Genomic DNA, 12,260 nt, shown 5'->3' with positions numbered 1-12,260 from the left:
TGTGGATGATGTGGAGATGATGACAGGGAGGTTGTGTGGGCTGTAGCAAATATATAAAGCACTTGAATTCAGTTATAAAAAGACATCTAAAGAATAAGCATAGGAATTGTAAACTAATGTGAAGTTTCAACTAGTTAATACCAAAAACATGACAATGAGTGAATTGACATTTCAAAATTCACAATGGATAAAACAGTTCTCAAACTTTGGAAGCAAACCAAGTATAAGTACAACTGAAACTTTGGGATGCTAAGAAAACTTTAAACTAATAAAACATAAAAAGCATGGCAATGATTGCACCAACAATAACAATGGTGAATGAAATTTTGAGGTCAAGTCGTGGTACCCTTATGGGGATTGTGGCAAAGCCGCCAACAAGGTCAAACGGTAGTTCTTGTGACAGTCTAGGCGTAGATCCCCCAATGAGGTCTAGTGGTGGCTCCCTTTATAGGGATCCAAGGATAGAGGCCCCACAAGGCTCAGAGGGCAATGCATCTCATGCTATTCAAGGGCACCATGAAGCATAAATAAGGCCTCCAAATCCTTCGTTACAAAATAATTTCGCAAATTTATCACCTTTTTTCTGTTGTTGGTTATTTCTAACTAGACGCCATGAGAGAATCTTAGATGTCCATGAGATGGTCAGAGGACTCCTAGGAGTCCATGGCATCGGCGGTGAGGGGACATGCCACCCAAGATGTGATGTCCTATGCTTTTCTTAGTGTAACCCTAGCCTAATTTTATCCCAACAAACTTGACTTTTTTGGTTTTCCAAAATATGTTGAGAAAGATATTTGCTTCTATGGCTTTACAATTATAATCATTGTGCTTTAAAAGAGAAGAAACCTCAAAAACATGAAAAAGTTCATAAATACACAAAAAATTTGTGTGCACTTTGCAATGGCACTCCATGTTACTCACATTGTATTTTCCCATACAATCATGCTTCACCACATTCAATAATTTTAGAAAAATGACCAAAATTATGTGTTCACAAATAAAATGATAATAGCTTGTTGTCGTTATATAGCCTCCTTCATAATTGAATACTAGTTCATGGATATTGCTTTCAGCAAGCTTGGACCAAAGCTTATTGGGAATTCCCAACAATAGGAAGTTAATCGGGGTAAAGTGAACTTCATGGCATATGGAAGAAATATGGATTTCAAGATGTAGATTCCACTAAAACACCATGATAGTCATTGGAACTTCAAATTTCAAAGCAACATAGTTCATCTGACATCAACCATCATCAATCATAGGCAAACTATTTCAGCCATATATAGTCTAGGTTCATTAATCCATTCTCCAGAGCATTTTTGGAGTCAAGTACACATTTAGGCATTGCAACGTATTTGTACACTCCTACACAATTCATTAATTGTATGGTCACTAGCAAGTACATTCTCCATTCAATGCCCTATGTTTACATGTGCTAATGATAGGATTTACTTACTAAGTTTTCTTTTCTATTTCTAGCTACAGAGTGATTTGTGCCCTCATTGGGTCAATGAGCTCATTGGTTTGTTGCTCCCCAGGCTCAAACCCCCTATAGACTGATATGCTCATGGGCCTCCTTGCTTGGCTATTGAGCTTGTGGTTTTCAATTTCTAATACTAAATGCAAGGTGAAGAGGGTCCCCTTTTGAAATCAACTGATGTGAAGCCAATCTAAGTATGTCACCAAGAATGACCAATTATATATATATATATATATATATATATATATATATATATATATATATATATATATATATATATATATATATATAGAGAGAGAGAGAGAGAGAGAGAGAGAGATTGTACTCACCTATGTATTAATTACTTTTTGGCTTGTAGGTAGTTGTGGCACTAATTAATTGTAGTTGTCAATGGCAGTACTCTATTTGACAACCATTTGGTACTTTAAATAGGCTTCTCATAGTCAATGAAGGTAGACTAATCCCTGGCTGATCATCACTAGCCTAGTTCCATGTAAAGAATCCATATGAATAGTGATATACATCAGTTACTCGTGCTAGGTCTTATCATTTTATATGCTCAAAGGTTGAAGAGCAGTGAATGTTTCACCTTATTTCCAAAAGTTACAGTGACTAGTGCAATCAATTTGCATCAAGAAATAATTGGAATCTGTTCTGAACATTTAAATAGTAGCATATGAACACTAGATTATGCTTCTATTGTTAAGATGAAACCCAAAAATAATGATAAACAGCAACAAAGAAGACCAAAAATAAGTACAAAAACATAAGATATTTATCCTGGGATAACCGTTCAGCTTGAAGGCAAAAATCCAGCCACACCAGAAAAATATATCTTTTCTTGATAATAAATCCACAAGTACATGCTTTCCACTTGATGTGTTATGTATAACCCACAAAGCAATCACATATATATAGTTCAGAGACCCTTCATATTACACTCAAAGGTCTCTTTAATTCTTCATGTTTCCAAATGCACGACTCTTCTCTTGACACGTCTCTCCAAATAATATTCATTATAAATATATTCTCCAGCTGTTGACACAACATTATCTTTATTTCAACGTATGGCAAAATCAGATATAATCGCAGCTACAATCTTGAACATCCATGAATCCATAGTCTTCTCTAACAAAACAGGCTTTCCTATAAATTAAAAAAGCCTTCCAAATTTAGAAATTTTGTTCCTTCATTTGCTCTAGTACAAATTTTGATCCTCAATTCCTATACAGTCCATTATTTATTCACCAACGCAAAGCTCAGCTGGCATTATTTCTATCCTCTATTTGCTTAGAATTTTAGAAAACAGTTAAAAATTGTGCACCAAATGAAATGTTTACTAGCTCACAGAGACATCTGAAAACATGTAATGAGTATGAAAGAACTTACACATTACAAGAAAGCATGCACAAACATGAGATCATTCTAGAGAATCATATACCAGAAGAAACTGCAAAAGTACAAGGAAATCAGGCTTATCTAGCCACTATCTCTCATACAATTACAAGCTATATGTCAACCAGTAAAGTACCTGCAAAACGAAATTCTAACACTCGCAATTTTCTATAATTCACTAAGAACAACTCTCTCTTCACTCAACCAAGATATAGTATTTTTAACACTATTCAGTGAGCTGTTGCAGTTTTTTTAACACTTACAACAGAGCATCCTGAAAAAAAGCCCAAATGCCAAAGAACATTATATCATTCATTATCTGTCATCTAGCTGTCCAGCTCCTTTGGTAAAATTGTTAGACAAGGCAAATCTGCCAAATACAGCAAATCCTTCCACAGCAGTTCTGCAGCCACCCTCGACTGAATCTGGTCTTCGTTTCCACAGTTTGCATCTGGCAGTTACACAACCATGGTCCATCACCTTGTGCCACAAACATGTAATTTGCAGAATTCTCCTTGTATTCAATTATTTTTCTTTTTGTTATCAGTTTTTTCACTACATTTGACTCCAAGGAATCAAAATCACCACAGAACCATCTGAAACCTCTGTACACTAATCTACAACTATCATGCTTCATTCTTTGTCATATTTCATGTTTTGAAGAATCTTTCCACAACATCCCTCTCAAGCTCACAAACGGATCCAAATTAAATAGTGTATGGAGCAACATGGCAATTTCAAATATATCTAATTGGTTTTCTAAAATGAGCCCTTCCCTTTCTAGCTTAATTCTAGGGACTCACAGTTATCTAATTCATGTAAGAAGCTGGTAGAAAAAATATTGACGTAAGTAGTACTCAGTCAAATACACTTGCCTGCTAGAGCTCTTGAGATAAGGTATCTTGAATGTGAATAAGAAACAGACAAATATATAAATAGAATAATGCAGATAAATTCATTTAAATGATAGAGCAAAACTAGATTTGAAAAAATAGATTAATGCAGATAAATTCATTTAAATAATAAAGCAAGACTAGTTTCATCGCCCTCTTCAAGAGAATTTCAATATACAATGAGGCTTTCCAGATGATAACGATGGCATCACTTATTGTGGTTGAAATTTTTTCTTTATGTCATCTATCAATGAAAGAAAAATGCATACAAAACTGATTTGTATTCACAATTACACTTGACTCCTTGCAAGCTTTGGATCTTCAGGTATAATATGTACCCAAACAGAATTTCATTGCTGTTTGGCGTAGAACTTCATCAGCTTTTGGATTTCACAAAAGGAAAGAGCAAGAACTTACTGGTTTTGGAGTCATGTTCTCCGAAATCTCTATGTTGTTATCCTGATTGAACCAAATCAAAATTTGAAAATGTTCTCAATAGATGTACTCCCCCACAGGAAAGCAAAAGAAAGTGATTAGGATCATAAGAAATACCTCTTCTACTGGAGAGGAGTACTTTCCAGACAACAACCCATGTCCAAGCTTTACTCTGATAAAAGTGAGCATCAAGAAACAATTCACAAATGAATCAGCAAGAAAAGAGCACACAAGTGCACGTTTTCAATTTCATAGACAGAAGTAGCAAGCTTGTTTTCAACATAAATAAGCAAATATATTCCTTGCCAAGCTAGAAAATATCACAGGAGCTCAAATCTACAAATATATAATACAAAAGAAGTGATGTATAAAAAGTGATTTAGAAACATTGTCGATCAATGCATGACTATAAATTGATGCAAAATGGCCATATTGCAATTGCTATTAAACTGTTGATATCAAAGCATAAGCATGTCCTTGCCCATGGCAGAGCATTTCCAATGGATCTTGGTATGCTATGAGCCAGTTTGAAAGTAAACTGATCTCTTGAAATGCTTTGGCATCACAACCATATGCCATGCAACCGTGAGAATCAATCAATTGCACATGCTCAATTTTCTAAGAACCTATATAGTTGCACTTCACTTTCCAAATATCACTAAAAATTTCTTGTGTTTAGCGATAGCGCCATGATAAGTGTGACTTACAGCTGCATGTTCAATTCCACAGTTGGATCTGCAGGAGCCCTTTCAAATGCTTCATTCAAGTTTTGATTTTTAAAATAGCTGACCAAAATCAAGATAAATACAAAAATTAACATCACAAATATATAATATTAAGCAGCTTACGTAAAACAAGGTGGTAAATTTGTTAAAACCAATACCTGGGGGAAGGGCAGAATACTGCACAACAAACATTACTTACCGTGACATGAAATCCCTTGTAGAAAATACGGTTTGCATGATAGATGCCAAGTAGCAGCTATAGAATCAAAAACAATAATGAGCATGATAATATAGATTTTTAAATAAAACTTTACTTATATCAGCCACAAAGCATGGTACAATCAAATCAAAATAATTAAATAATGAGACCTGTTCCCAAGATTGATTAGTCCTGTGTATCCAGGCCCAAATAGAGCCTCTGATTCTTTGCCACTTTCTTGAATACGGTTCCAATCAAAGTTTGTATTCTGATCGAGCTCTCTTTCAGCAGTTGTTAACTCCGTCTGAAGTCATGATCGTATCACTTTCAATTTGAATTTTATAGAGAAGAATAAAGCAAGAAAATATCCAAAAGCTCAAATTACTTGCAAATATTCATTTAATCATGAATTGGTTAAACAAATAATGTGTCATAAACAACAAACAAATACATCCAAAATCAAGATTAAGAAACTCAATCTGTACATATCACAGTTGCATTAACTCGGCTGGCTCAAAATCTTCAAATACTCTGGACTCGGCAAAAACCCAAGGAAAAAATAGGCAATAACTCAACAAATTTATCGAACATTTTGAAAAATATATTTTCTTAAATATTTTTATAATCATACACACCAACTTTTGTCAAACATAACCTCTTATTAGTTTTCTAATATATTAAAGAGTAGTTGCAAATTAAAAATAATATAATAATAGTTGAAAAACTTGCAGATATATTTTGAAAATACAACATATCGCGAGTTAGAAGACATAACGATATTATCACACAAACTCAGGTCCGATTTTTGCTAAAAATCAGGGTGATTTTTTGTCAAAAAATCTATGATTCATGCACTAGTTGAGCATGAAATTGTCGATGGAATGAAAACATAGGTCGGAAGAAAGACAGAAGGAAAATGCAGGTGCATTTAGGGTTTCAACTAGAAGAACTAACACAAGAAAAGAGGTTTCTTTGGACAAAAATACATTGGTAATGCAAGCAAAAGGCGACAGACAATGGGTATTAATCAGCATTTTGTAATGTCCCCACTTTAGTAGTTGACCAAGTGTGTGCGTGTTAGCCTAGTTCTACATGGTCCTGAGGGCTAACAAAGGGTTTAAAGGGATCTTAGAGTGTTTTGGCCTAGTCATCTTCAATTTAGGCCAAAACGGAATTGATTTACTTAGTCTCAGGCATACTTAACTATTTTTAGTAAGTCAACAAGACACAATGGAGGCTAGTTTTGGTGATTCAATTTGATGCTACTCAGTGAGGGCTTTTCGATGAGCTATCACTCGTGCTATTCGGAGTCCAATAGCTAATATATTTTAATGCCTGAAGTATTATTAAAGTAACATTTAATTTAGTTGTAAAATATTAAAGTGTTACTTTAATATTGAATTTTATGGCAATGTGTGCAAATCAAAAAGGGGTGCCTAAGCAAGACATAAGTGATTATTTTAATATGTTTTATATTGCACATCTTTTATCCCATATTGCTCATGTGAGTTGAATCGACTCTTGGAGAAAGAATAAAAGGAAGCGTTAGTGGCTTCATTCAACAAGTGGAACATGAGAAGAAAATTGATGTGTGAGTTGCGGATCTGTTCTTGGCATTAGAGGACATCTATCCTCTCTTCTGACATTCTAGACGTCATTCCCTTGGGATTTGGCCTTTGGAATTTACTGCTATCAGCGTCATTAACAGGCAGATTGGGAGCATTTCCAGCTACATGCGGATTGGGTGTTCACTCATATCATTCACGCTTCTTGTCCGATGCTTATGCCATTGTGAAGGGATGAGTTTATGAGAGTCTTGGAATGATTGAAGGCGGATTTTACTGTAGCACGGCACTATTCATATTACTGTAGCAGCAAGATGGGAAGTCATTACTGAAAAATTATGCTATAATGCTGGAGTAATTAGTGAGTTGAAAAGTCCGCTATGTATTTGATTTTATTAGCTGAAAATTAATATTATTTCAGCAGTAGTTCAATCTTCAGTATGCATATCATTATAAATTTCTTCTTGTTCATATTATGTGGTTTCAAATCTATGCAAAGACATAAAAACAAACAAACATTTTATTTCCATAGCCATAAAACATTTAACGGAGAAATTAAAAGTTGGATGCAAATCATTTGACTAAATTCCTATCAGCAGTTGGTTTAGTTTTCGGGCAATTCTAGGGTGTCCATTACAGTGGTATCAAAGCTTTAAGTCCCGTCATCTTATGGAAGCCTTACAAGGAATTTGGAACAACCGGATAAAGGGAAAAGTGTTTGACAAAATGTCAAAACACTAAAGTCAGAAATAAAACAAGTTTAGAATGTATGTTTGAGCATGTGACAGAGACCATTAACGTTTGTCATACCAGAACAAGACAACAAAGATTCAAACTCATAGAGCGAGCAATCTAGTTCATCCGTGCAGGTGAACATAGAATCAAGTCATACAAACACAGAGGAGATATTCTTTGAACAAGACAACAGTATGAGTGACTGAGATGACAGGAATACAGGACTAGGTGAAGGTAGGAATGCCGGTCCAAATCAAGAGGAGGTAATGTTCAGATGGTTACTTTGTACGTTAGAGGAGGGGCAATGTATGCAACAGGAGCAAAATAGGTGAATGGATATGATGTTGCAGCTTATGGCTAGACAAATGGGCATTAAGATTAATCCAAGTGATGCAAACAATAGAAATAGGGGCAATGACAATAATGGAGGCCAAGGCAACAACAATGGTCCTAAGAATAACATTAATGGTAACAATAACAAACATGGCAACAATGCGAATGAGGCTGATAACTTTAGACATGTTGCACGCCTAGCTCGGACAACGATCTCGAGACCTCTACCCACTTCCCACATAGAGATCTGGTTCAACCAGTAAACAAACCACAGATTACCGAGTTATAGGGTCAATTCAGGAGGGACTAGGAGGCTAGTGGACTGGAGTTTCAGGTGGATATTTCCCTCAAAGATTATATGGACTTCAGGACAAGACACATGCCCTGAGCAAAAGGAGAAATCAAAACTTTGAGCTGAGAAAGAAAGTTGGAAAACTTTCTTTACCTTATTATGATGCCTCAGGGAAGATGACTGCACGAGCTTGGGTGCAAAAGGTAGATAGATACTTCTAACTGAATCTGATGCCTAAGGAGGAGGCTATCAAGTATGTGGCTATTCATTTAGATGGCCCAATGCATGAGTGGTGGCACCATGGCATGATAAACTTGGGGCATAATCAGATCACAACTTATGAGGAGTTCACTGAGAGACTCATAGAGAGATTTGATACCAAAGATCTTGAGTTACAATTTAAAGAGTTGCACAACTCAAGCAGTAAGGATCAGTTGAGACATACATCAGTTTATTTCAAAGGTTAGCTGTGTTGGTTATAGATATTTCAGAGAGAAGATTAGTAGTGCTATTTATGGATGGACTCTCAGATCCCTTAAGGGGTTGGGTCAAGGGGCATGACTCGGCTACATTACAGAAGGCCACTAAGAAGGCTCGTGACTTAGCACCTTCTTCTTTTAAAATCAGATTTCAGCTTAGGGATTCACATACGAAGAAGGATAAGAATAAGGACAAAAAACTTTATTACCAGGATGTACAACCAAAAGGGGATAATAGGAAGTTGGATATGACACCCTGAATGAGTTGAGGAGGAAGAAGTTGTGATTTCATTGTAGAGAGCCTTGGGAATTATCTCATAAGTGCTCTCTCAAAGCTAAGGCAAATCAAATGGAGTATTTTTCAGCGGAGGAGTCACTGTCAGAGGGGGAGGATCAGCACTCTAATTCGGATGAGAGTAGCACTCCAGAGGAGAACATCATTCCTAAGGATAACAAGTCGTTGACACGACTAACAAGGGCTCAAAAGGCGATCACATTTAGGGTCAAGGGTACTATCCAGGGGCAGAAAGTGATCTCTCTCATTGACATTGGGGCTACACATAACTTCATAGCCACACGGTTAGTAGCCATGAGAGGTTTACAGACTGAGGAGCATGTTGGGTTTAGAGTCATGGTAGCTAATGGTGAGAAATTATTATGCAATCGGAAGATATCTAATCTTCACATCAGGTTTGGAGATGGCTATGAGTTGGAGGATGAGTTCTATGTGGTAGACATAGGAGACTATGATGTCATCCTTGGCATGACATGGATGGCCTCACTAGTTGAGTTCACACTCAACCTAGCAAAACTAGAGATGAGATTCCAGCATGAAGGAAGAACTGTTGCACTCAGAGGACTTTCCGATGGGAGTTGCAGAGTAGTCTCCCTAAGGAGAATGTAGAGACTTTTTCAGCATAATGACATAGAGTGGGCAGTAGAGTTTTTCATTATGCCAGCCCCATAGGAGCCTCAAATAAAGAGTAATCCACCGGATATCCAGGAGACACTTGATAAGCATGCCAATGTTTTTGGCGATATTCCACACGGGGTTCCTCCTAACAAGAGAATAGAGCATGTTATTGAGCTCGAGGAGGAAGCCAAACCAATCATGATTACCCCCTATCGTCATCCTAAGAAAAACAATGATATGGCATTGTATGGGTATGACGCACCCCGCTTAATGGATTTAGTTTTGCGGAACAGTCAAGTACCCAAAGCCAAAGACTTGTTTTAGGATAGTCAGGTTCTCCAAAGAGCACTCAAGGAGAACATACAACAAGCTCAAAATCAGCAGAAGTTGTATGCTGATCATCATAGGGTAGAGCGTAGTTTCGAAGTAGGGGATATGCTGTATTTGAGACTACACCTAGGCAATCATCGCTCAAGAGGAGCTAAGCAAAGAAGCTAAAGCCTAGATTTTATAGTCACAACAGGGTGATTCACAAAGTGGGAAAACTCGCCTATGAGCTTGAGCTTCTAGAGGGCAGTCAGGTGCACACTATATTTCGTGTGTTAAGGCTTAAGAAAGCCATTGGTCAGAGTGTAGTTCCTTTTACAGATTTACCCTCTTTGGATGAGGAGGGGAAGCTCATGTTAGTACCTATTAGTGATAGGGATAGCAAGTTCATGAGCGCCTTTTGGCAGGAGTTGTTCAAGTTGTATGGTACACATCTTACACCTAGTACGAGTTACCACCCTCAGACAGATGGGCAAACAGAAATAGTAAATAAATGGGTGGAAGGCTATTTGCAGATCTATGTGACTACGCAACAAAGAGCGTGGGTCAAGTGGTTATACATGGGGGAGTATTGTTACAATACCACATATCACATTACCATCAAGATGACTCCATTTATGGCACTGTATGGGTATCACGCACCCAACTTCATGGATTTAGTTTTGGGGAACAGCGGAGTGCCCAAAGCCAAAGAATTGTTGCAGGATAGTCAGGTTATTCTAAGAGCACTCAAGGAGAACATACAACAGGCTCAAAATCAGCAGAAGTTGTATAGTGTAGTTTCGAGGTAGGGGATATGGTGTATTTGAGGCTACAACCTATAGGCACTCATCGCTCAAGAGGAGCTGAGCTGAGAACTTGAAGCCTAGATTTTATGGTCGCTACAGGGTGATTCACAGAGTGGGAGAACTCGCCTATGAGCTTGAGTTTCTAGAGGGCAGTCGGGTACACACTATATTTCAATTCCTTCTACAAATTTACCCCCTTTGGATGAGGAGGGGAAGCTCGTGTTAGTACCTGAGTCTATTCTGGACACCTGAAAGAGGAAACTCAGAACCAAGATAGCGAAGGAGTATTTGGTCAGATGGAAAGACCTGCCAGAGAATGCTACATGGGAGAGTGAGCAAGTTATTCAATAGGCTAGACTGAGATTGCTTGAGGGCAAGCAAGTTCAAGGGGGGCGGACTATAATGTCCCCACTTTAGCAATCAACTAAGTGTGTGTGCATTAGCCTAGTTCTACATGGTCCCGAGGGCTAATGAAGGGTTTAAAGGGATCTTAGAGTGTTTTGGCCTAGTCACCTCTAGTTTGGGCCAAAACGAAGTTGATTTACTTAGTCTCAGGCATACTTACTATTTTTAGTAAGTCAGCAAAACACAGGGGAAGCTAGTTTTGGTGATTCAATTTGATACTACTCAGTGAGAGCTTTCCAACAAGCTATCACTCGTGCTATTCCAAGTCCAATAGTTAATATATTTTTATGCCTAAAGTATTATTAAAGTAATATTTAATTTAGTTGTAAAATATTAAAGTGTTACTTTAATATTAAATTTTATGGCAATGTGTGCAAATCAAAAAGGGTCGCCTAAGAGAGACATAAGTGATTGTTTTAATATGTTTTATACTTCACATCTTTTATCCCACATTACTCATGTGAGTTGAATCAACTCTTGAAGAAAGAATAAAAGGGAGCGTTAGTGGCTTCATTCAGCAAGTGGAATATGAGAAGAAAATTGATGTGTGAGTTGTAGATCTGTTCTTGGCATTAAAGCACGTCTATCCTCTCTTGTGACATTCTAGATGTCATTCCCTTGCAGTTTGGCCTTTGGAATTCATTGCTATCAGCTTCATTAACAGGCAGATTGGGTGCATTTCCAGTTACATGCGGATTGAGTGTTTGCTCATATCATTCACGCTTCTTGTCCGATGCTTATGCCATTGTGAAGGGATGATTTTATGAAGGTCTTGGACTGATTGAAGGCAGATTTTACTATAGTAGCACTGTAGCGCGGCACTATTCATGTTACTGTAATAGCAAGATGGGAAGTCATTACTGAAAAATTATGTTATAATGTTAGAGTAATTAGTGAGTTGAAAAGTCCGCTATGTATTTGATTTTATTAGTTGAAAATTAATATTATTTCAGCAGTAGTTCAATCTTCAGTTTGCATATTATTATAAATTTCTTCTTGTTCATGTTATGCGGTTTCAAATCTATGCAAAGACATAAAAAGGGTTTAAACATTTTATTTCCGGAGCCATAAAAGGGTTTAAACATTTAAAGGAGAAATTAAGAGTTGGATGCAAATTATTTGACTAAATTCCTATCAGCAGTTGTTTTAGTTTTTGGGCAATTCTAGGGTGTCCATTACACATTTAGGGTTTCAACTAGAAGAACTAACACAGGAAAAGGGGTTTCTTTGGACAAAAAAACATTGGTAATGCAAGCAAAAGGCGATGGACAAAGGGGACTAATCAATTTCGACTGT

At 37.0% G+C, this 12,260-nt stretch overlaps 1 protein-coding gene across 3 annotated transcripts in view; it reads right to left on the bottom strand.

Moving 5' to 3' along the window:
- UBP14 (ubiquitin-specific protease 14) overlaps positions 1 to 12,260 on the bottom strand; it is a 145,868-nt gene that overhangs the window by 95,663 nt on the left and 37,945 nt on the right. For all 3 annotated transcript variants that reach the window (XM_089787971.1, XM_089787979.1, XM_089787988.1), the window contains exons 7-11: positions 5,298 to 5,431; positions 5,128 to 5,184; positions 4,911 to 4,988; positions 4,321 to 4,375; positions 4,186 to 4,227 (exon numbers count right to left, since the gene is read on the bottom strand). In XM_089787971.1, the coding sequence (XP_089644097.1) occupies positions 4,186 to 4,227; positions 4,321 to 4,375; positions 4,911 to 4,988; positions 5,128 to 5,184; positions 5,298 to 5,431 (366 nt within the window). The remainder of the gene's footprint in view (positions 1 to 4,185; positions 4,228 to 4,320; positions 4,376 to 4,910; positions 4,989 to 5,127; positions 5,185 to 5,297; positions 5,432 to 12,260) is intronic.

The sequence above is a fragment of the Cupressus sempervirens genome, chromosome 1 (genome assembly GCF_028749045.1).
Source record: "Cupressus sempervirens isolate cs-2001-9-10 chromosome 1, ASM2874904v1, whole genome shotgun sequence".
NCBI lineage: Eukaryota > Viridiplantae > Streptophyta > Pinopsida > Cupressales > Cupressaceae > Cupressus > Cupressus sempervirens.
This window is presented reverse-complemented; position numbering and strand designations above follow the sequence as displayed.